The sequence below is a fragment of the Cervus elaphus genome, chromosome 21 (genome assembly GCF_910594005.1).
Source record: "Cervus elaphus chromosome 21, mCerEla1.1, whole genome shotgun sequence".
NCBI classification, from domain to species: domain Eukaryota; kingdom Metazoa; phylum Chordata; class Mammalia; order Artiodactyla; family Cervidae; genus Cervus; species Cervus elaphus.
The window spans coordinates 29594748-29620711 of record NC_057835.1 but is presented as its reverse complement, the minus strand read 5'-3'; the positions used below and the strand labels follow the sequence as shown (position 1 = coordinate 29620711).

Here is a 25964-nt window from a genome sequence, read left to right as displayed (position 1 = left end):
TTTTTTTTTCCCCCTTAGAAACCTTGAAATAAGTAGAAAAAAAGAAATCCAGATTTTAAACATTAAGTATAAAAGGAAAACATTTGTAATTTTTAGACCTGGCAAATGAAAGATGGACTTTTTAAAAAAAAAAATCAATTAATGTTTTCACTGAGAACCCTAAGGCAAGTGTATTTTCTAAATCCAGCTTACCGAATCACTTAGAGCTCTGAATGAGAGAGTTTATTCAGTGGAACCAGTTTATTTGCCTTCAGAGTTAATGTACATCTCATGGATATTCCTTGGTGGGTCTATAAATTGGTGATTTCTCCCAGGAGATCCCATAAAGAGATTGCTTATCCCAAGCCTGAGCTCTGAGCAAATAGGAAGTAGGCATCGTTAGAGTCATCAGATGATGGAGAACAAAACATCACCTTTGTTGTAGATCAAGGACATTGCAGACGTAGCTTAGTATGAGAGAGGGAAGGGTCAGCCTACTCAGTTACAGGCAGTGGGGAGGGGGGCAGTGAGAAGGGAGGGAAAGAAAGTCGGTAAGGAGGTGGGGGTTGTGGGGGAGAGGTTCTAGGTTGGCTTTATTAGCCTGCTTTCTAAGGGTAGGTCAAATTTCACAAGAGGAATAAAGAGGAGGGAGGAGTTAGTTGAAGGGGTGGAAGGCAGGCCAGCTTTGTTTAGGGAAAAATCTCTCTTTATGGGAACAAGGAACAGGAAAGAGGTATTTCCTGTTAATAAGACTAACTCTTCAAAATTCTCCCAAGTAGCCTTTACCGTTCTATGGCACTAGACACGAGCAAGAGACCAGCTGCATCTGGTGGTCAGTGAAGGAAGTCTGGCTTCCTTTTACTGGAGGTTTGTTCACTTAACCATCTGGGACCACATCCCTTCCTGTCTGCGCTCCATTATGCCTAATTTAGTCCCACAGTTTTCTTCTTTCTAGAAGGAGTTGAGGCTTGGAGTGAGCAGGGATTTTGAAACATGTACAGGATTTATTTATTTATTTTTCTTTATAATTTACTTGGGTGGATTTTTGCCCAATTCACCATCTCAGCTTGGACCAGCTTTTAAATCAAAGAGATGAGGATAGTTTACAGATGCTCCACTTTTCAAAATTTGTGACCCATGTCCAGGACTTAAAATCGTTAATCCTGTTCCGAATTTGCATTGTATGGCTCTGGAAATATTTTTCAATAATTTTTAAACACAAATATCACTTATCCACCTTGTTATGGAGAACAAATATTACAGATTTTTATCAGTGGGCATTGTTCCTAATGAACTTACCAGCCCTGACGTGCCTTAACTGTGTTGCTAACCTTGCTGTTTTCTAGCTGATGTAGGACTTGACTGTATTAAAGAGCTTGACTGTGTTTGGTCAGTGACTTGGGTCATAGTGGGGATAAAGGCTGTAGTGATCCTGCTGCCCTCTCCTCAGCTGGGCTCAGTGGGGGTACTTAGTAGCTTGTGAGCAAATGAAAAGAAAGATATTGCTAACTTTTAAGTCTGCTAGGAAAGCAAGATGGTAGTGTTGATGTATACCATTCAGTTAGCAGACATTGGTTAAGTGTCTGTATTTAAAGCCAGGCAGACCTGGGTAAAAAAATCCCTGGGTCGGGAAGATACCCTGGAGACAGGAATGGCAACCCACTCTAGTATTCTTGCCTGGAGAATCCCATGGACAGACGAGCCTGGTGGGCCACAGTCCGTGGGGGTCACAGTTAGACATGACTGAGCAACTAACACTTCCACACTTTTCTGTGAGAAATACAAAAGGTAAGAAGACAGCCTTTGTTGTTTCGTATTTTAATTTTATTGGAGTATAGTTGATTTACAGTGTTGTGTTAGTTTCAGGTGTAAGACAAAGTGATTCAGTTATACACATTCCTTCTTTTTCAGATTCTTTTCTCATAGAGGTTATCACAGAGTATTGAGTAGAGTTCCCTGTGCTATATAGTAGGTCCCTGTTGGTCATCTACCCTGTATATATAGTAATATGTGTGTGCTCATCCCAAGCTCCAGATTTATCTCTCCTGCCCACATTTCCGCTTTAATAACCGTAAGTCTGTTCTCAATATCTGTAAGTCTGTCTCTGCTTTGTAAATAAGTTCATCTTTATCTTTTTAAAAAAATACTAGATGTCATGTCTGAGTGATACATGATATTTGTCTTCATCTGATTTCATTTAGGATGATAATGCCTAAGACTACCCTTGTTGCTACAAATAGCATTGTTTCATTCTTGTGGCTGAGTAATACCCCATTGTATATATATACCACATCTTCTTTATCCATTCATCTGGTTGGACGTTTCGGTTGCTTCCATGTCTTGGCTATTGTAAGTAGTGTCACAGTGAACATTGGGGTGCATGTATGCTTTCGGATTATGGTTTTCTATGGATATATGCTCAGGAGTGGGATTACTGGATCATATGGTAGTTCTATTTTTAGTTTTTCAAGAAACCTCCTTACTGTTTTTTATGGTGGCTTCATCAATTTACATTCCTACCAACAGTGTAGAAGGGTTCCCTTTTCTCCACACTTCTCTCCAGCATTCGTTGTTTGTAGTTTTTTTTGATGATGTCCTTTCTGACTGCTGTGAGGTGATTCCTCATTGTAGTTTTGATTGGCATTTCTCTGATAGTGACGTTAAGCATCTTTTCATGTGCTTTATGGACATCTGTATGTTCTTCTTTGGAGAATTATTTAGATCTTCTGCCCGCTTTTTGATTGAGTTGTTTGTTTTTTTGACATAGAGCTGTTCGAGCTGTTTGTATATTTTGGAGGTTAATCCTTTGTCAGTTGCTTCATTTGCAAATATTTTCTCCCATTCTGTGGGTTTTCTTTTCATTTTGTTTCTGGTTTCCTCTGCTGTGCAGAAGCTTTTAAGTTAATTAGGTCCAGTTTGTTTATTTTTGTTTTTAGGTATTGCTGTGATTTCTGTCAGTGTTCTGCCTTTGTTTTCCTAGATAATATTTGTTTTCAATGATTTTGTTGTCTGGTTGGAAGAGGCAGAATTAAGATAGAAACATGTGAAATGATGAACTTCCCCAGTGGCTCAGTGATAAATCATCCACCTGCAGTAAAGGAGACAAAGAGGACGAGGGTTGAATCCCTGGAGGAGGAAATAGCAGCTTACTCCACTATTCTTGCCAGGAAAATTCCATGGACAGAGGAGCCTGGTGGGCTAGAGTCCACAGGGTCATAATGAGTCAGACACGACTGAGCACAGGGCATGTATGGGCATGCATGTATGGGCATGCATGTAAGTTGATAAATCTAGAAAGGTTATGGGCTTCCCTTGTGGCTCAGCTGGTAAAGAATCCACCTGCAGTGTGGGAGATCTGGGTTCGGTCCCTGGGTTGGGAAGATCCTCTGGAGAAGGGAAGGGCTATCCACTACAGTATTCTGGCCTAGAGAATTCCATGGACTGTATAGTCCATGGGGTCTCAAAGAGTCAGACATGACTGAGTGACTTTCGCTTTCAGAAAGGTTACACAACCACGAAAAACAGTTCACGATGCTCGTAGGAAGCAATTCCTTCATGTTTGCTGCTGAGGCTGGTGCTGATAGAGGATGATACGTAAGAAATAATCTAGGTCTAGAAGAACTTTCTATTTCCAAGAAGACGTGACCTATTAAAAATGCCTGTTATATCGGAAAATAGCTTTAAGGGATAAAATGTAAATGGGGACACACATCATGGAATAATGGATTTTCGCTGCCCTCAGAGAGAACTGTGGGAAGGGGTGGATATTGGAACTGGGCTTTTTATGGCTGGGTAGGAGTTTGCTGGATAAAAATGACATGGATGGGAAAAAAAGAGGTGGATATAAAGATGTAGGAGAGGACATGGGCTGGGGCTTGAGGAGTGTTTAGAACGGCCAGCATGATGCTGTGAAATGGAACTTTAGTAATTGAAATAGTGATGGCACAATTAATAGGAAAGAGAGGGAGTCAGCAAGTGAGGGACCATGCTGGGGAGAAGCTAATAGAATTGGATTAATAAATGACATTATTTTAGCAAGTGCCATTTTATCCTCTTACTACCTGCAGTGCTTTTCATCCCAGCATGCTTTCAAATTAAGTAAAGAACAGTAGTAGTTGGGGTCACAGTTCTTTAAAAAATTGTGAAGACGCCCTTTGCTGTAGGTAGGGTGAAGAGGAAAATGTTTGAAGCTGCACCAAACCTTGTGTAATTTGAGTCTTAATTAGAGCTAATATTTCTCCACACAATGGAAGAGTGAGTTAAACTAAAGAATACTGGATTTCAGTTTTTACTTGTTAATTGGAGTTGATTTGTATTCTCGAGGGACAATATTTTCAGTGTTGGACTTCCCATTCCTTCTCTGTAGTCTGATGGTTTGAATTTGTTGATTTTCACAGGGTCGTGTGCATTTCTGTCCGGGTTTTCTGGGTAGCACCCACCAGAACCTCTCCACTTTGGTGTTTTTGAAAATATTTATTTGACTGTGTTGGATCTTAGTTGGGGCACACAGGATCTTCATTGTGGTGCTCTGACTCTCCGGTTGTGGTACAAGGACTTAGTTGCTCTTCTGTCTGTGGGATCTTAGTTCCCTGACCAGGAATCGAACCTGAGTCCCCTGCATTGGAAGGCAGATTCTTAACCACTGAACTACCAGGGTAGTCCCCCATTTTTCTTGATGCTTAAGCTCCTTGGAATTGCTGCACGTTGCTGTTGTGAGTTGCTGGTCCCAGAGTCTTTCTCTTCCTTGGTCACACCCTTTCCTTGGTATCACTTTTCAACATTGATGTCTATATCCCATCAGTGTGCCTGATGGCTCTCCAGTTCAGTTCAGTCGCTCAGTCGTGTCTGATTCTTTGCGACCCCATGGACAGCCCTCCCTGTCCATCACCAACTCCTGGAGTTTACTCAGACTCATGTCCATTGAGTCGGTGATGCCATCCAACCATCTCATTTTGTGTCGTCCCCTTCTCCTCCCACCTTCAATCTTTCCCAGCATCAGAGTCTTTTCCAGTGAGTCAGCTCTTCGCATGAGGTGGCCAAAGTACTGGAGTTTCAGCTTCAATATCAGTCCTTCCAATGAACACTCAGGGCTGATTTCCTTTAGGATGGACTGGTTGGATCTTCTTGCAGTCCAAGGGAATCTCAAGAGTCTTTTCCAACATCACAGTTCAAAAGCATCAGTTCTTCAGTGCTCAGCCTTCTTTATGGCCCAACTCTCACATCCATACATGACTATTGGAAAAACCATAGCCTTGACTAGATGGACCTTTGTTGGTAAAGTAATGTCTCTGCTTTTTAATATGCTGTCTAGGTTGGTCATAACTTTCCTTGCAAGGAGTAAGAGTCTTTTAATTTCATGGCTGCAGTCACCATCTGCAGTGATTTTGGAGTGCCCCAAAATAGTCTACCACTGTTTGCACTGTTTCCCCATCTATTTCCCATGAAGTGATGGGACCAGATGCCATGATCTTAGTTTTCTGAATGTTGAGCTTTAAGCCAACTTTTTCACTTTCCTCTTTCACTTTCATTAAGAGGCCCTTTAGTTCTTCACTTTTTGTCATAAGGGTGGTGTCATCTGCATATCTGAGGTTACTGATATCTCTCCTGGCAATCTTGATTCCAGCTTGTGCTTCTTCCAGCCCAGAGTTTCTCGTGATGTACTCTGCATAGAAATTAAATAAGCAGGGTGACAATAGACAGCCTTGAGGTACTCCTTTTCCTATTTGGAACCAGTCTGTTGGTCCATGTCCAGTTCTAACTGTTGCTTCCTGACCTGCATACAGGTTCCTCAAGAGGTGGGTCAGGTGGTCTGGCATTTCCATTTCTTTCAGAATTTTCCACAGTTTCTTGTGATCCACACAGTCAAAGGCTTTGGCGTAGTCAGTAAAGCAGAAATAGGTGTTTTTCTGGAACTCTCTTGCTTTTGATGACCCAGTGGATGTTGGCAATTTGATCTCTGGTTCCTCTGCCTTTTCTAAAACCAGCTTGACCATCTGGAGGTTCACGGCTCACAGTTGTTGAAGCCTGGCTTGGAGAATTTTGAGCATTACTTTACTAGCATGTGTTCTCTTAAGTTTCTGTATTTTAAAAATTAAAAGAAGCAGCAGAAGTAAGAAAGATATTGACTTTGAAAGAAACAAATGAAGATGCTTCAGATGATGTGGCTATTTATACTTATATCCATCTCAATTTTAATGAAGACTTCATTTCAAAGTTTGTAGGGGGACCATAGTTGTGCAAACACCATGGAAGTTTTCTTTAGATGATTAGAATTTGTCTTACTTTCGTTACTATCCAGGTGAGCTAAAAACTTCTGCAGAACTAGACTTTTTGCTTCTTGATTCTAGTTAAATTAGAGCCCTGTTGGTAGGAAAAATTATCCTTGATTGTTTGAGTCTAATGTCAGAAACATGTAGGTGGCATCTCTTACTGAATAAATATTGAGCCCTGCAGGGACAAAGATTTGAGAGAATGGAGATGACTCTGCCTTTTTCTCCCTGACCTTATTTTTAGAAGCTTGGGAAGTCTAGTAGGTGCAAAATTGGGATGACCAGCTACTATAATTTTGCGGGGATGCAGATAATATTCAGTGAGCATGTACATAGTATTATTCTTGTCAAATATGAATGGAGATTTTGATTGGGAGGCTTAGAAAGCACTGGGTGTTGTTAAATGATGTGGGGATGCCAGGAGGGAGAGGGAATGGGGGGAAGATGTCAAGATCAGCTCTGCATGTGTGCTAAGTCACTTCAGTCTTGTCCGAATCTGTGACCCCACGGACTGTAGCCTGTCAGGTTCCTCTGCCCATGGGATTCTCCAGGCAAGAATAATGGATTGGTTTGCCACTTCCTTCCTCTTCCTGACCCAGGGATTGGACTCGAGTCTCTTGCATTAGCATGTGAATTCTTTACCACAGAGCCTTTACCACAGGAAGCATCTCAGTGAGTACATAGATTATATAAAAATATTTTGTCATATTTCATTTCTCTGAAATATATATGCTATCTGTAATATAAACTTTTGGGGAACATTTTTGTTTGTATTATTTGAATTTCTATAGGTTTTTAGAATGGCTTGGATGGCCAAGATGCTAAGGGCTTGGAGTAGTGGAAAGTATATACTAGTTTAGACATCAGTGACTACACAGACCAGTCAATCAGGAGTGTTTTGAAGTAGAGACTCTAGCCAGTCCTGGAGAAGCTAGCCCAGGGGTAAAAATCCTCACTTCCTAATTGGTCCCCCACATCTACCCTCTTAGCCTTTAAAGCATTTCAGCTTTGCTGATTATATATTTTGGAATATGTGCAACACGTTATCATCTTGTTTTGGAAATCCTTTTCCCCCATGTCAATATGAGCTGCGTGAAATTGCAGTGCATTGCCGTGTAAGTGTAGGTGAAGTTTCCTATCTGAATTGTGCTTTTTCTGGTTCACACCCATTGAAGTCTTTCCTGTTCTTAGTTGACCTTTTTTGACCCAGGCTGTTTTGGTCCAAGTTCCACCTCAATCAAGGAAATTGATACTTCACCTTATCATGGCATTGAAAAGGAACTTGGACTCTGTGTTTTAGGTCAGTAATGAGTCAAAATCCAGTTTTCTAGAATGTCCTTGAAAATCATTTGATTCATGGTTGGTTCCCTACAGCCCTACTCCTGTGTTGGCATCAGAGTCTTATGCTGAAGACAACCTGGGAAGCACAGTCCCCTTTAATGAGCCCTGAGAAATGTTGTGGTTTAGGGTGAGTTTGCCAAAGAATGGTCCTTTGTGCAACTCTCTTGAGCAATGAGTGAGTTGGATCAATTTGTTAAGATTTTAAAGTAAATAACAAGACATATAAATAAGGAAGCACTTTGTGGGAATAGCATAGGTGTTGATACTTACAGAGCTTTTTTGTCCATGAGATTAGGGTAGCCTTTCTGTGTCCTCATCTAATTGTGGGTTCAGTTCAGTTCAGTTCAGTCGCTCAGTCGTGTCCGACTCTTTGCGACCCCATGAATCGCAGCACGGCCAGGCCTCCCTGTCCATCACCAACTCCCAGAGTTTACTCAAGCTCATGTCCATCAAGTTGGTGATGCCATCCATCCATCTCATCCTCTGTCGTCGCCTTCTCCTCCTGCCCCCAATCCCTCCCAGCATCAGGGCCTTTTCCAATGAGTCAACTCTTCACATGAGGTGGCCAAAGTATTGGAGTTTCAGCTTCAGCATCAGTCCTTCCAATGAACACCGAGGGCTGATCTCCTTTAGGATGGACTGGTTGGATCTCCTTGCAGTCCAAGTTGTGGGTAGGTGGGAATTCCACCATTTCTTGGGGAATGGTTTTGGTAATACTCTGTTACATATGTCTCTACGTATACATTTATTTGTGTAGCTTGTCAAAGTTCACTTTTCTTACCATAATTCAAAGATTCAGGATGCTTATTCTCTTGTGGCTTAGCTGGTAAAGAATCTGCCTGCCATGTGGGAGACCTGGGTTTGATCCCTGGGTTGGGAAGATCCCCTGGAGAAGGGAAACGCTACCCATTCCAGTATTCTGGCCTGGAGAACTCCATGGACTGTACAGTCCATGGGATCTCAAAGAGTCAGACACGACTGAGTGACCTTCACTTTCACTTTTCATATTGTTGCAAAGTTTTATGTCTTTTGCATTATCTCATAGCCATGGAGTTAATGCAAGATTCAGTTTACTGCAGTCCTCAGGGAATTGTGGGGATGGTGTTAACGCTTTTGAAGGCTGTCCATGTGCTAGGCACATGCCATATCTTATTTAATCATTAAAACATCCCTTAGAGGTAGATGTTATGTCTGTTTTTCAGCTGAATAATCAGGTCAAGAGGTATTAAATAAGTTGCTCAAGGTTACACTGGGAATGGCTGAGCCCTGGACCAACTACCATTGTTTTCTGTCTACAGTCTGTGCCTTCTCATATTTCTAATGAAATGGTCCTGATTTTTGCTCTAGATAATCGCCATTCAGAAAGTGAAAACCTCTGAGTATGCTGTGTTCACAGATGAGTACCTTTTCAGATACAGTGAGGAGTAAAATGGATTTTCTTTAACATTTTCAGATAAATGCATTTTATTATAAATTGTAATCTTTTGAATATTGTAATTGGATTTTAAAAAAGGTTCCTGAAAATTAGGTTATCAGGCAATGGACTGGGATATGTAAAGTTGGAGGGTGAAAATTGACAATGGTATTTCACAGAGAAATGAAATAGTTCCGAATTTTAAATCCAATTAAAATCACTTTTTATGCATTCTTACTACTAAAAAGAACTTATTGCTGTAATTTTTATCGTCAACTCACCTGAAGCAGTTAATACATGACAAACCAAATTTGCCACACTTTCCAAGATTATAGAAAGACATATTCTTTTAGTGCATTGTATATGAAAGAGTTTGGACTGTGCCCAAAGAGTTTGGACAGGGAAAAACCTTGGATGAACTTTCCTACTCAGGCAACATGACAGAACTGCAATGTGAAGTCTTCAGTGAATTTGAAAAGCCAGCTTCAGAGGCAAAGAGACAAGCTAGTTAAGAGAACTGGACCATAATTCTAGCAATGGTCATGGATGTCTAAAGAAAGGAGTTGCTCCTGGGAAGAAGCCGGGTGGTTGGGAGACTGTAAGGAGATGGAAAATGTCAGGACATAATTCTTGGTTGTTTGTAAGGCAAGAGATGGACAGAAGAGTTTTCTGACTTGAGTCTGTTAACTGAGTTGGGAGCAGAGGGAGACAGAGGTCTGAGGGGTGGTGGAGGAGCTTCAGTTATGAAATGCTGACTATGAAGTATCTCAGTAGGCAGTTAGGTAGCAGGATCTAGACCTGGGGTGGAGATTTTGGTTAAAGATGTTGACCTTGAAATCATGGCCACCTAGATGACAAGTGAAGCCATGGGTTCACCCAGCAAGAATATGCTCAGTGAGAAGAGGAGAGGTGAAAGGATGGAGCCCTAATACTCTCACCCCTTGGGGTGGTGGCGGGTGGGGGGAGTCAGGACAAGGAAACCAGGAAAGAAAGCCAAGGTGAAACTGGTGTTGAGGAGAAGGAAACCTGCAGAGTGCGATGCACCGAGTGCATAGGAAGGGGCGGTTTGAGATCAGGAGGGTCTCAGATGCTCTGGGGCAGTCAGGTCAGCCCACGCCTGATGTGTGAGGTAGAAGAAGGTCCTGATGGACTAGTGAAAGCAGTGTCACTAAAGTGACAGGATGAGAGATGGATTGCAGTGGATCTTGGAGGAAATGGCCTGGAGGAAGTGGCGATGGGGAGAATAGAGAAGTTTTTGAAAAACTCTGCTGTGAAGAGAAAGTAGTAGGAAGGGAAGTCAGGTCAAGGAAGTGTTTCTTTTTTTTTTTTAAGATGAGAAAAATCTGCACATATTTAAGTGATGATGACAAAGGAGCTAATAGAGAGGGAGGCTTCCGGCCAAAGCCCCAAGGTCCATGGAGGGGGCAGGGAAGCACGGAGCAGAGGCAGATGTTGACTAGGCCATGAGTCCGGAAGAAGGAGACAGGGTGGAGGAGGGGAATGGAGAGAGATGGGGAGGCAGGCAGGGGGCCCTGGCAGGAAGGAGAGACGGTTCCTTTCAGATGGTTTACTTTTCACTTCCAGGCAGGAGACTTTGCTGTTTGAATATTAATGGTGTTCACGAGGGGTTGCAGACCAGTGGCCTTTGGGGCTGGATGTAGGACTGAATCCCCCCTGGTGCCATGGTTTTGAAATTTGGGAATTTAAGCACCTTTGGACAGGACGCCGAGTTTCTGTTTTTTCACAGCTCCCTCCTCCCTGCTCCATTCCATCTTTTCCCCATTTATCAGCCTGCTTCCTGGAAGCCTTTGAATTGCTGACTGACTTTGGTGACCTGCTTTTCTATAAAGCATTATTAATTATCGTTAAACCTTAATAAAGCAAATAGTGAGTTCAGGCAACATGAGAAAATAACCAAATGGAAGGTAGATAAACACATCTTCGTTTTCAAAGACCAGCCCTGCCCACCTTTCCACTGGCACCTCCTGCTTCTCCCCCCCTCAATTGGCTCTCACCAGCACCTACCTGATACTCACCAGCAACTTTCCAAATGAGGTCCCTTGTCCCCATAATGGCTTTACAAGTGAGGTGGTCTGATCCTTCTTTTACAGCTGAGACCCCAGGGCGCAGGTAACTTTTGCAAGAGCTCACAGTGAGAAAGCGTGTTCATTCATATCAAGTGTGCACTTGGCACTTTGTGCCCTTGGCATTGGGCACAGTCTGGCTGGATTCTAGCCGTTTCCTGGGTAGTGCACCCTCCATTCTTCCTCCCTGGTTTTTCTTGTCTCTACAGAGAATATTGTTTGTAGTGCCTCCATGTATCTTGTGAATAATCATGCTGTGAGTTCCACTCTGATCAGTCTTCTCTTTGGAAGAAAGAGCTGGCATATAGGTGGTGGAACCAAACCCCTTGGGCCAGGCTCTGACTCTGTCACTTGTCAGGTGTGCAACCCTGGGCAGGGTATTGCCTCCACTGTGCCTCCATTCCCTTCTCATTAAAGTGTGGTGTTGGCAGCGGTCATAGCATCTGCCATGGTGGAGATAAAAAGCAGAGACATTGCTTTGCCGACAAAGGTCAGTATAGTTAAAGCTATGGTTTTTCCAGTAGTCATGTATGAATGTGAGAGTTGGACCATAAAGAAGGCTGAGCACCAAAGAATTGATGCTTTCGAACTGTGGTGTTGGAGAAGACTCTTGAGAGTCCCTTGGACTGCAAGGAGATCAAACCAGTCCATCCTAAAGGAAATCCACGCTGAATATTCATTGGAAGGACTGATGCTGGAGCTGAAGCTTCATTACTTTGGCCACCTGATGTGAAAAACTGATTCACTGGGAAAGACTCTGATGCTGGGAAAGGGGATGACAGAGGACGAGATGGTTGGATGGAATCACCGACTCAGTGGACATGAGTTTGAGCAAGCTCTGGGAGATGGTGAAAGACAGGGGAAGCCTGGCATGCTGCAGTCCATGGGGTTGCAAGGGGTCAGACACAACTGAGTGACTGAACAACAACAACAATGATGGAGATGCTCTTGGGGGCTGAGCAAGGTGATGTTTGTAAGGAAGGTGCCTGGCAGAGCAGATAGCACCAGTGCTTATTAAATAAACTGTTGTTGTTTAGTTGCTAAATCGTGTCTGACTCTTTGAGACCCCATGGACTGTGGCCTGCCAGACTCTTCTGTCCATGGGATTTCCCAGGCAGGAATACTGGAGTGGGTTGCCATTTCCTTCTTCATGGGATCTTCCTGACTTAGGGATCAAACCCAAGCATCTTGCAGCTCCTGCATTGGCAGGTGGATTCTTTACCACTGAGCCACCTGGGAAGCCCATTAAATAAATACATATCCTCAGAGCATTCTCTGTCACTTACGGGGCACAGGCACCTTTTCTGCTCATCATTTTCTTCTGATGAGCTGTCAATTTCATAGTTTTATTTATTCACATCCTGGCTTCTTTTATAAAACTATTTGAGGTCTTTGTATTTCCAATGTTAAAAACAGAGCACATGAAAACCCTTGATGTTACTGGTGCTCAGTAAATGTTTTAATGAATGCCATGGTTATTTCAGAGCTCTGTTGTCAAATGTGGTTCTCATTTGGGAGCAGAGGGGCTCAGATGACAGATGCTGTCTCTACATGACTTACATTCTATAATGCCAAGACCTTTTGACATGGTCTCTTTACATTTTTTGCTTTATAGAATGACACATGAAATGCAGAGAATTTAAGTCACAGCAGCTTAATTGCAGGCATAACTCGCAAATAAGACAGAGGATGTTTCTTGGAAAACCAAGAAACCAATGTCAATGAATCATGTTAATTGCTTCTGATCTTACATTAAATATAAAATATTTCAAAATGATGTTTTTTTCCTTTGATTCGCATGACTGCTCCAGTGAGCCTTTCCCAACCTTTCACAGTGAATTGCCTAAAGTCAGCTTTCTTTTTTGGGGGGAAAAGACTCATAACCACTCAAAGCTATAGTTTTTCCAGTAGTCATGTACAGATATGAGAGTTGGACTATAAAGTAGGCTGAGCACCGAAGAATTGATACTTTCAAATTGTGATGTTGGAGAAGACTCTTGAGAGTCCCTTGGACTGCAAGGAGATCATACCAGTCAATTCTAAAGGAAATCAACCCTAAATATTCATTGGAAGGACTATCCCTGAAGCTGAAGCTCCACTACTTTGACCACGTTTTTTGAAGAACTGACTCATTGGAAAAGACCCTGATGCTGGGAAGGATTGAAGGCAGGAGGAGAAGGAGGTGATAGAGGATGAAATTGTTGGATGGCATCACGGACTCACTGGACTTGAGTTTGAACCAACTCCTGGAGATGGTGGAGGACAGGGAAGACTGGCGTGCTGCAGCCCATGGGGTTGCGAGGGGTCAGACACAACTTAGCAACTGAAGAGCAACAACAACCACACTACAATGCCCTGCTCCTAACAGGGCAGCCAAATCAGAGTAAACAAAAGGAGATAAGCATTCAAAGAGGAAATCATTCTGCTTTGGAAAAAATCTTTTCATAAATTGCATGGAACTAGTGCTTTTCTTTTTTTAAAATTAAAAAAATTGAGGTATAGTTGATTTATGAGTGCCATTTCAGACTGAGGATTCTGAACCCTAAGAACATATAAATAGCTTTTGGTGTTAATGTATTAATAGATGAAGTTGCTCTGAAATGTTCCAACATAGCCTCCTATTTCTCTTTTAATGATATCAGAAAGTATATAATTAAGTTTAGGCAAACATAACAAGTAGGTGACAGAGATAGAATTTCAGATAAATTATTTTCCATTTCTTGCTTTATGTGCTTTGTCACTACTGTGTCTACACCTTGAATGTCCTTCTCTGAATAATGACACTGTAATATATTGACAATGACATCTTAAGTGCCACCACACCTGAAAATAATATACACTAAATCTCAATTTATCTATAGATGGATGACTGCACTGTATAATTAGGAGTGGCTCTAGAGAGAGGAGGTGCTTTCTTTGCTGTTTTCAGTTATTCAAAGCTCTCATTTTGTTACTCAGACATTTCATTTCGTCTTCTCTCTTTATTAAAATTCCAAAATTTTAAAATACTTTATTTATTTAGCTGTGCCAGGTCTTCGTTGTGGCATGTGGGATCTAGTTCTCTGACGAGGGATTGAACCTGGGCACCCTCCATTGGGAGTGTGGAATCTTAGCCGCTGGACCACCAAGGAAAGTTGATGGGAACCAGTTTGACTAAAGATATAACTTTCAGTTTTTCCCTGAAACTAGACTCATCCTTCTTTGGGGCAGTGGTTTAGGGTAGAAGCTCCATTTTTCCCGTCTCCTTTGTATCTGGTGATTCATATTTGTCTTCATCTCCATCATCCCTATCTCTGATCTCTGTGTCTACCAGATGCCTGTCAGGGAGTGGGAGCAGACTCTGGGTAAGTGGCAGGACAGTGAGGCCAGCATTCCAAGTGAGCGGAACAGAAGGGGAATGGGGAGGGTGTCATGAGGGATCAGAAGTCACGCTTGATTTGAATACTTGGAGGATAGTTATAATAAGATGGGGAAGGATGGAGTTAGAGAAATTTAAGTCCTGTATGGGTAGGCTTCCCTGGTAGCTCAGATCATAAAACATTTGTCTGTGATACAGGAGACCTGGATTCAACCCATGGGTTGGGAAGATCCATTATCCAACATTAATAACACGCCATGATTCACAGAAGAGTGAATCATGAGGAATGGAAAAAGCCGTAAAAACTGAAACGACAATTATGACTCACATGTTCTTCTCCTGGCCCTGTATTCATACAGGTTCATGTCTTCTACCTTCAAACGCTTGATGCACTTTTCCTCTCCAATGACTCCCCGTCTCCTCAAGCTGAGCATTTCCAAAACTGACATCCAGTCCCTGTTGCTGTTTCCGCAATGCTGGCGTGTTATTTATGTTAATAATAAACCTCGTTTATCTTGAAGATAGCTTTCTGTTAGGCTGCCACGAACTCTTCAAACTTATTTTTCTCAGTGACAAATAAATGATGATAAGGCTATGGCCTGTCACAGTTTCATAACTTTGGACAAATTTATCCATCTCTGTGAGTTAAGTACATTAAGATGAACGTTTCGCAGATTCTAATGGCCTAGTGGCATCATCAATGCAGGAAATTGGAATTTGTGAGCCCTTTAGCAGAAGAGCAGAGAGTTCCTCTAAAACAGTTAAATGATGCTTTACAGTTTTTATCCTAGGTCAGATTTTTTAAATAGGAAGGAATGAGGGTCATGATGCTGAGAGAATAACAATGGGTCTTTGTTTGTCTTTTTTTTGGCTGTGCTGGGTTTTCCTTGAGGCATGTGGGCTTTCTCCAGTTGCAGCATGTGGGCCTCTAGTTGTGGAGCATGAGTTTAGTTGCAAATGGGATCTTAGTTCTGCGCCCAGGGATCAGACCTGTGTCCCTGCATTGGAAGGTGAGTTCTTAACCACTTGACCACCAGGGAAGTCCTTCAGTCGACTGATTTAAACCTTATCAAATCTAAAAATATTGAATACCTTCATAGCTACATCTAGACTGGTGCCTGACCAAAAAACTGGGCACCATAGCCATGGTGTCACACAAAGTTAACCATCAGATATCCTTAGAATGGGCTTCCCAGGTGATCCTAGTGGTAAAAGAGCAGCAATGCAGGAGACATAAGAAATGTGGGTTCAGTTCCTGGGTTGGGAAGATCCCCCAGAGGAGGCATGGCAACCCACTCCAGTATTCTTGCCTGGAGAATCCCATGGACAGAGGACCCTGGCTGGCTACAGTCCATGGGGTCACAAAGAGTCAGACACAACTGAAGCGACTTAGCACAAAGGATGCACCCTTAGAATAATTTTCTGTTAGAACTTTTGTCGTAGCTAAATGCCAAAGAATGCTCAAACTACTGCACAATTGCACTCATCTTACACGCTAATAAAGTAATGCTTAAAATTATCCAAGCCAGGCTTCAGCAATAGGTGAACTGTGAGCTTCCAGATGTTCAAGTTGGTTTTAGAAAAGGCAGAGGAACCAGGGATCAAATTGCCAACATCTGATGGATCATCGAAAAAGCAAGAGAGTTCCAGAAAAACATCTATTTCTGCCTTATTGACTATGCCAAAGGCTTTGACTATGTGGATCACAAGAAACTGTGGAAAATTCTGAAAGAGATGGGAATACCAGACCACCTGACCTGCCTATTGAGAAACCTGTATGCAGGTCAGGACGCAACAGTTAGAACTGGACATGGAACAACAGACTGGTTCCAAATAGGAAAAGGAGTACATCAAGGCTGTATATTGTCACCCTGTTTATTTAACTTATATGCAGAGTACATCATGAGAAATGTTGGGCTGGAAGAAGCACAAGCTGGAATCAAGATTGCTGGGAGAAGTATCAATAACCTCAGATATGCAGATGACATCACCCTTATGGCAGAAAGTGAAGAGGAACTAAAAAGCGTCTTGATGAAAGTGAAAGAGCAGAGTGAAAAAGTTGGCTTAAAGCTCAACATTCAGAAAACTAAGATCATGGCATCCGGTCCCATCACTTCATTGCAGATAGATGGGGAAACAGTGGAAACAGTGCCTGACTTAATTTTCCTGGGCTCACAAATCACTGCAGATGGTGATTGCAGCCATGAAATTAAAAGATGCTTACTCCTTGGAAGGAAAGTTATGACCAACCTAGACAGCATATTAAAAAGCAGAGACATTACTTTGCCAGCAAAGGTCTGTCTAGTCAAGGCTATGGTTTTTCCAGTAGTCATGTATGGATGTGAAAGTTGGACTGTACAGAAAGTTGAGTGCCGAAGAATTGATGCTTTTGAACTGTGATGTTGGAGAAGACTCTTGAGAGTCCCTTGGACTGCAAGGAGATCCAACCAGTCCATCCTAAAGGAGATCAATCCTGGATGTTCATTGGAAGGACTGATGTTGAAGCTGAAACTCCAATACTTTGGCCACCTGATGCAAAGAGCTGACTCATTGGAAAAGACCCTGATGCTGGAAAAGATTGAGGGCAGGAGAAGGGGATGACAGAGGATGAGATGGTTGGATGGCATCATTGACTCGATGGACATGGGTTTGGGTGGACTCCGGGAGTTGGTGATAGACAGGGAGGCCTGGCATGCTGAGGTTCAAGGGGTCACAAAGAGTCAGACATGACTGAGCAACTGAACTGAACTGAACCGAACCTAGCTTATCTTCCCACCTCCTATGCCAAATACTTCCATTCATCCCTATTCTGCTAAGACCTTTGAAGGAAAGATGTCAGTGTGGGGGAGTTTGGTTCTAAGCAGCATAAGTAATAATCATATTCACTGCAATAATATATTGCTTTAACATTTCCCAAAGCACAGTTTTGATTAACCTTTAAACTTCTGTGCTATCTGAAGCCCTCTAACTTTCCAGCCCCATTACCCCCAAAGTGCTCTCAGTTCATCACAGGCACTGAAGCACAGTGACTTTGCTCTGTGAAACTGAACCAACACTAATATAAGGCAGAATATAAGATGAATACTTACCAACCCTGAATACTCACTGGAAGGACTGATGCTGAAGCTGAAGCAAAAATGTAGAGTGTGTGATGGATGAGGACTGAGCATTTAAGTCACCAGTAATAGTTATAACTGGATTTTCAGAACGTGCTGGAAATTTTCCTGACACTTGCATTAACTACCTTCTAATTTTGTGGAAAGGGGATCTCTGATGATGTTTTGTTTGGTCTAAATGAGGCAAAGCTGTAAAGAGTCCACCTGCCAATGCAGGAGACGCTAGTTCAAACCCTGGGTTGGGAAGATACTCCGGAGAAGGAAATGGTAACCTACTCCAGTATTCTTGCCTGGAAAGTCCCATGGACAGAGGAGCCTGGCGGGCTACAGCCCACGGAGTCACAAAGAATCAGACACGGCTGAGCAACTAAACAAGAGAAGGGAGTTTCTCATAGGTACCAGACCAGAGCTTTGTTAATAAAGCTTGGGTTCCTTGTGGACTGTGAGGGAAGACTTTCTTTTCCTCCTTGACTGCTATCACTTCTCCAGTAATTATTTAAGATCCAGACGGTAGGATGAAAACCAGGTGGTAGAGATTGTCTTGCTGTTTTCATTATCTGTTATTTTACTAGTCACATGAAGGTTATAGCAGTCTTCTGTCATCCTTTTTAGCTTGGGTTGGTGGAAGTGCCGGCATTTTCCTTAATTTTTCTTCTCTTTCTTTCTCTTCCTTCTTTCTTTCTTCCCTTTTTTCTGTACTCTGCAGCTTGCAGTATCTTAGTTCCCTGACCAGGGATTGAGCCCAGCCCTTGGCTGTTGAAAGTGTGGAGTTCTAACCACTGAACGGATAGGAAATTCCCTCTTTCTTTCTATAATAGATTGTATTTTTTTAAGATCAGTTTTAGATTTCCAGGAAAATTATGAAAATAGCCCAATTATGAAAATTGGGCTTCCCAGGTGGCGCTAGCGTGCCAGTGTAGGAGACAAAAGAGATGGAGGTTCGATCCTTGGGTCGGGAAGATCCCCTGGAGAAACAAATGGCAACCCACTCTAGCATTCTTGCTTGGGAAATCCTATGGACAGAGGAGTTTTGTAGGCTACAGTCCATGGGGTTGCAAAGAGTTGGGCACACAACTGAATGACTGAGCCTGAGTATGGAAAATTCACATCTAACCTGGCCCCAGTTTCCCGTGTTTTTAGCATCTTAGTATGGTACATTGGCTGTAATTAGTTGTCCAGTCTTGATATGCTAAGTCCTTATTTTATTGTTCATTTGTTTTCACCTACAGTCCCTTTTCTGTTCCAAGACCTCATCTGTAACACCACATTACATTTAGTTCTCCTGTTTCCCTGGATTCCTCTTGGCTGTGACATTTTCTCAGGCTTTCTTTGTCTTTGATAACCTTGACAGTTTTGAGACGTACTGGTCAGATATTTTGTAGAGTATCCCTCTGTTAAGATTTGTCTGGTGTTTTCTTCATGGTTACAGTGGGGTTATGGGTTACTGGGAGGAAGAGCATAGAGGTAAAATGTTGTGTTCATCATATCATGTCCAGGCTGCCTGTATCAGCATGTCTGATGACTGCTCATGTTGGCCTGGTCACCTGACCGAGGTCGCATTGACCATGTTTCTCCACTGTCTGATCACCTGGCCCAGGTGCCATTGCCCACGTTTCTCCACTGTCTGGTATCCTGCACCATACTCTTTGAAACGAAATCACCATGAGCAGCACACAATCAAGGAGTGGGGACTCTGCATTTTTTAAACAAAAACACATATGAAGTAGTTTTGGAAAAGCAGGTGTGAGTGATGGGATGTTACTGAATTAGGAGGAGTGGCAAAGAAACAAAAATGAAAACAAAAAGACTGAAAGCAGCCAACCTCAAAACATGCATTTCTGGTTTGTTTCAGAAAAAAATACTCCTTACTATTGCTATGAGAAGTAAGAAAATCGTTTATTTGAACTTTGTAATTTGCGAAATCAAGATAGATTTCAACCTTGGCCTTTTTTTCTTGTTGATTTTAATTACGGCAAACAGTTCTTATCTATTCCACTGTACACTTATCTGTACCTCTGGGACGCCAAAGCTACAGTTGCAGCCAGAAATGGAAAGATTAAATTGGTCTGTCTTTTATTATTAATTGAAGAGTTATAGAACATTGCTTTCTTAAAGGCAGTGCCTTGACATTACTGGGCAGTCCAAGTTCAATGCAAAGAAATAGAGGAAAACAATAGAATGAGAAAGACTAGAGATCTCTTCAAGAAAATGAGAGATACCAAGGGAGCATTTCATGCAAAGATGGGTACAATAAAGGATAGAAACAGTATGGACCTAACAGAAGCAGAAGATATTAAGAAGAGGTGGCAAGAATACACAGAAGAACTATACAAAAAAGATCTTAATGACCCAGACAACCACAACTGTGTGATCACTCAGCTAGAGCCAGACATCCTGGAGTGCAAAGTCAAGTGGGCCTTGGGAGGCATCACTATGAACAAAACTAGTGGAGGTGATGGAATTCCAGCTGAGCTATTTCAAGTCCTAAAAGATGATGCTGTTAAAGTGCTTCACTCAATATGCCAGCAAATTTGAAAAACTCAGCAGTGGCCACAGGACTGGAAAAGGTATTTTCATTCCAATCCCAAAGAAAGGCAGTGCTAAAGAATGTTCAAACTACCACACAGTTGCATTCATTTCACATGCTAGCAAAGTAATGCTCAAAATTCTTCAAGCTAGGCTTCAATAGTATGTAAGCCGAGAACTTCCATATGTTCAAGCTGAATTTAGAAAAGGCAGAAGAACCAGAGATCAAATTGCCAACATCCATTGTATCATAGAAAAAGCAAGAGAATTCCAGAAAAAACATCTACTTCATTGACTACGCTAAAGCCTTTTACTATGTGGATCACAACAAACTGTGGGAAATTCTTAAAGTTATGGGAATACCAGACCATCTCACCTACCTCCTGAGAAACCCATATGCAGATCAAGAAGCAATAGTTAGAACTGGACATGGGTCAACAGGCTGGTTCCAAATAGGAAAAGGAGTATGTCAAGACTGTATATTGTCACCCTACTTGTTAACTTCTATGCAGAGTATCATGTGAAATGCCAGGCTGGATGAAGCACACACTGGAATCAAGATTGCTGGGAGAAATATCAATAACCTCAGATATGCAGATGACATCACCCTTATGGCAGAAAGTGAAGAAGAACTAAAGAGCCTCCTGATGAAGGTGAAAGAGAAGAGTGAAAAAGCTGGCTTAAAATTCAGCATTCAAAAAACTAAGATCATGGCATCTGGTCCTATCACTTCATGGCAAATAGATAGGGAAACAGTGGAAACAGTGACAGACTTTATTTTCTTGGGCTCCAAAATCCCTGCAGATGGTGATTGCTGCCATGAAATTAAAAGACACTTTCTCCTTGGAAGAAAAGTTATGACCAACATAGACAGCATATTAAAAAGCAGAGACATTACTTTGCCAACAGAGGTCTGTCTAGTGAAAGCTATGGTTTTTCCAGTGGTCATGTATGGATGTGAGAGTTGGACAGTAAAGAAGGCTGAGTGCTGAAGAGCTGATGCTTTTGAACTGTGGTGATGGAAAAGACTCTTGAGAGTCCCTTGGACTGCAAGGAGATCCAACCAGTCCATCCTAAAGGAGATCAGTCCTGAGTGTTCATTGAAAGGACTGATGGTAAAGCTGAAGCTGCTATGCTTTGGCCACCTGTTGTGAAGAGCTGACTCATTAGGAAAAACCCTGATGCTGGGGAAGATTGAAGGTGGGAGGAGAAGGGGACAACAGAGGATGAGTTGGTTGGATGGCATCACAGACTCGATGGACATGAGTTTGAGCAAGCTCTGGGAGGTGGTGAAGGACAGGGAAGCCTGGCATGCTGCAGTCCATGGGGTTGTAGAGAGTCAGACATGACTGAGCGACTGAACAACAATAGCCAAGTTAATGAGAGCCCTGCATAGCTTGACTTGTCCTGGGTTGTTGTTTTCGTTGTTGTTCAGTCACCAAATCGTGTCTGACTCTTTCCGACCCCATGGACTGCAGCACATCTTTCTCCTGGGTCCTCCATTATCTCCCAGAGTTTGCTCAGATTCATGTCCATTGAGTCCATGATGCTCTCTAACCATCTCATCCTCCTCCGCTGCCTTCTCCTGTTGCCTTCAATCTTTGCCAACATCAGGGTCTTTTCCAATGAGTGGACTCTTCACATCAAGTGGACAAAATATTGGAGCTTCAGCATCAGTCCTTCCAATCAATATTCAGGGTTGATTTCCTTTTAGATTGACTGGTTTGCACCTCCCAGAATATTGGAAATAAAAGCAAAAATAAACAAATGGGACCTAATGAAACTTAAAAGCTTTTGCACAACAAAGGAACCTACAAGCAAGGTGAAAAGACAGCCTTCAGAATGGGAGAAAATAATAGCAAATGAAGAAACAGACAAAGGATTAATCTCAAAAATATACAAGCAACTCCTACAGCTCAACTCCAGAAAAATAAATGACCCAATCAAAAAATGGGCCAAAGATCTAAACAGACATTTCTCCAAAGAAGACATACAGATGGCTAACAAACACATGAAAAGATGCTCAACATCACTCATTATCAGAGAAATGCAAATCAAAACCTCAATGAGGTACCATTACACGCCAGTCAGGATGGCTGCTATCCAAAAGTCTACAAGCAATAAATGCTGGAGAGGGTGTGGAGAAAAGGGAATCCTCTTACACTGTTGGTGGGAATGCAAACTAGTACAGCCGCTATGGAGAACAGTGTGGAGATTCCTTAAAAAACTGGAAATAGAACTGCCATATGACCCAGCAATCCCACTGCAGGGCATACACACCAAGAAACCAGATCTGAAAGAGACACATGTGCCCCAGTGTTCATTGCAGCACTGTTTATAATAGCCAGGATATGGAAGCAACCTAGATGCCCATCAGCAGATGAATGGATAAGAAAGCTATGGCATGTATACATCATGGAATATTACTCAGCCATTAAAAAGAATTCATTTGAATCAGTTCTAATGAGATGGATAAAACTGGAGCCCATTATACAGGGTGAAGTAAGCCAGAAAGATAAACACCAATACAGTATACTAATGCATATATATGGAATTTAGAAAGATGGTAACGACAACCCAATATGCAAGACAGAAAAAGAGACACAGATGTACAGAATAGATTTTTGGACTCTATGGGAGAAGGTGAGGGTGGGATGATCTGAGAGAACAGCATCAAAACATGTATATTATCAAGTGTGAAACAGATCGCCAGTCCAGGTTGGATGCATGAGACAAGTGCTCGGGGCTGGTGCACTGATGACCCAGAGGGATGGGATGGGGAGTGAGGTGGGAGGGGCAATTGGGATGGGGAACACATGTAAATCCATGGCTGATTCATGTTAATGTATGGCAAAAACCACTACAATATTGTAAAGTAATTAGCCTCCAACTAATAAAAATAAATGGAAAAAAAAAAAAAAGATTGACTGGTTTGATCTTGCAGTCCAAGAAACTCCCGAAAGTCTTGTTCTGGGTTACCATTTCTATAATATTATAGACAGAGAGCTTCATTACTTCCCTCTAGTGGTCAGCTTTATAATTTTGAATTCTAGTTGGGAAAACTCAGCAAGAGAAGCTTCAAACTTACAGCGATCTTCCTTGATAACTTTCCTTCATATTTTAATATGGATGCTAAAAGGACAAGGTGTTTGAATTTTAGTGTGTCTTTTTGGATTAATTCTTAAATGAAGCAGTGTTTTCAGGAGGTAAGTAATTATAACTTGATTAAAATGTAAAGCGATGATTAGTATTCTCGGCAGAAAGTTTACTTAACTACTGTTATACTGAGAAACTCAGCGGCCATTTGATTTTAGCCAGGGAATTGAATTTGGCTTCTTGCGAGTGTTTTATCAACCCTGTAGAAGCAAGTGCGTATTCTAGATAAACTTGAAAACCACCGAGCTCTCTAGGGCTAAGAGTGAGAGAGTCCTCTAGAGTATTATTTGTCATTCCTTCACAGATAAAATTTTATCTGCAGTGCGGAAAATGGCCTTTTTTAAAAAAGAGCTCCACATTGGCATTCATTACTTTACCATGCTTTAAAAAAGATGCAGTGCTTTTCATAGGATGCTATCTCTACATATACTTAGAAAGTTGAACTAATTTACAGAATGTGAGACTGTCATTCTTGATGGAGATGGTGGGTGACACAGTACTGGAGTTATATAGGTACTCATCCTTTCAATGAGTTCTCATGTTTGTGACCAGACCTGGAGTTTCATTTCAGTGAGAGCCAGAGGGGATGTCCTCTAAGGAAGGCAATGAAATCAATTTGAAATCTGCAAGACCCCTCAGATGTGCTCCTGATCAGGACAGAAGCAGAACTTGAGAGGCACTGAGCCCTGCTTCTGTTGAGAAATAAGAAGGAAGGAATTCACACAGAGAACCTAGATTTACCAGTCATCTCTTTGTGCCTATCTGTGATACTCTTGTTGCATACCATACCACGTGGATAGGGTCAATGCGAACTTGATGTATCTTTGTTCTCCTGAACAGAAGTACCTTTAGTAACGAAGTTGCCTGTCTGTCGTTGCTTGTCCAGCTCCACCTGATCCACTGGAACTCCACCTTGTTTGGCAGCATTGATGAGGCTGTGGGGAAGCCCCATGGAATCGCTATCATCGCTTTGTTTGTCCAGGTAAACGGTCTCCAGCTAAGATTATTGCATGGTTCAGAGATGCTTCTTTCTAATTCATTTTGCAGAAGGTTTTTTGTTGTCTCTCAGTTTTACTACTTAGAAGGGACACTAAGCGCTTATACAGAGAACATTGATAGTTTAAAAATAGAAAACTTGGGGCTTCCCTGGTAGCTCAGTGGTAAAGCATCTGCTTCCCAATGCAGGAGACACAGGTCAATCCCTGGTCCTGGAAGATCACATATACCTTGGTCCAACTAAGCCCATGTGCCACAAATATTGAGCATGTGCTCTAGGGCCTGGGCACAGCAACTGTTGAGCCCATGCGCTGCAACTGCTGAAGCCCAAGGGCCTTATAGCCTGTGCTCTATAAGAGAAGCCACGACACTGAGAGGCCTGGGGACCACAACTTGAGGGTAGCCCCTACTCAGAGCAACTAGAGAAAGCTTGTGTGTAGCAACAGAGACCCAGCACAGTCAAAAATAAAGAAATGAAATTAAAAAAAAATGTGGTCTCTGTGGATCAAGTTCAGCCATATTCACTGGTAGAAAATGGTTCACTGTGTTAACAGAAATTTTCTTCAGAATGACATTCAGAGTCATTAGAGAAATGAATTAGAAAATGTCTCCTAAAGGCAGAACTCATTTTATTAATGAAAAAGAATTTCAGGAAATGTTTTTGGACCCTGCCTCACTGCAAAATCCAAGAAAAGTCAATAGTGTAATCATGCAGTAGATTCCTTTAGCTATTTGTTACGAGTAATTTTCCTTCTAAGATGATTGGAAGTGCCTTGTAGAAAAACACTGATGAAGTAAGACTGGCAAAGACGTTGGTGTTTATAAAGTTTAGATTTGAGCTCTGTGGTGGGCAAAGAATATTATATGCATTGAGTGAAATATACCCCTGGAGGAGGAAATGACAACCCACTCCAGTATTCTTGCCTGGAGAATCCCATGGACAGAGGAGCCTAGTGGGCTATAGTCCATGGGGTTGCAAAGAGTTGGACACAACTGAGCATCTAACACGCTCACAGTAAAATGTACAAATTGGACCATATGCTTTCAAAGGTAAGATTTTAATTTCGTTTGTCAGGTGACTCTTTTAAACTTTGTTGTATCATCTTCTTGATGCAATAAAAGATTTAGAGCTGAAAGAGACCCTGGAGGGGGTTCCCAGGTGGCTCAGGGGTAAAGAATCCTCCTGCCAATGCAGGGCATGAAGGAAGATCCAGATTATCTATGTGACGATGCCTTTCTCAGGAAAGAGCAATATCACAGAAACTGAGCACAGATGTTCATGGAGGAAAGAAGGGCTGATCCTGAGTGTCAGCCGAGGCAGAGAGGAAAGGACGACATCCAGGGCCTTGCACTTAGGACCAGAGGCTGGGAAAGCGGAGAGGAGCGTGTCCAGGCCGTGAGGATGGACTTCCCTTTCAAGAAACTTGACTCAAAGACAGAAGGGGTGATAACTAGCGGTGATGTGCACAGCGAGGTTCAATTTGTTTCATTTTGAGATCCGAGATGGGCCTGTTTTTATTCTGAGCAAAAAGAGCAAGTGCAGGACTTCCCTGGTGCTCCAGTGACTAAGACTCTGCCCTCCCAGTGCAGGGGGCCTGAGTTTGATCCCAGGTTGGGCAACTAGATACTGCAGGCTGCAGTTGAGAGTTTGCTTCCCGAAAACAAAAAAAAAAGATCCCTCATGTCACAGCAAAGATCGAAGATCTTTCCCATCCCAACTAAGAC

General features: G+C 42.2%; 1 protein-coding gene across 1 annotated transcript in view; it reads left to right on the top strand.

Annotated features, from left to right (window-relative positions):
* CA8 (carbonic anhydrase 8) overlaps window positions 1–25964 on the top strand; it is an 87698-nt gene that overhangs the window by 27375 nt on the left and 34359 nt on the right. Inside the window, exon 4 of the mRNA XM_043880123.1 lies at window positions 24130–24225. Within this exon, the coding sequence (XP_043736058.1) occupies window positions 24130–24225 (96 nt within the window). The remainder of the gene's footprint in view (window positions 1–24129; window positions 24226–25964) is intronic.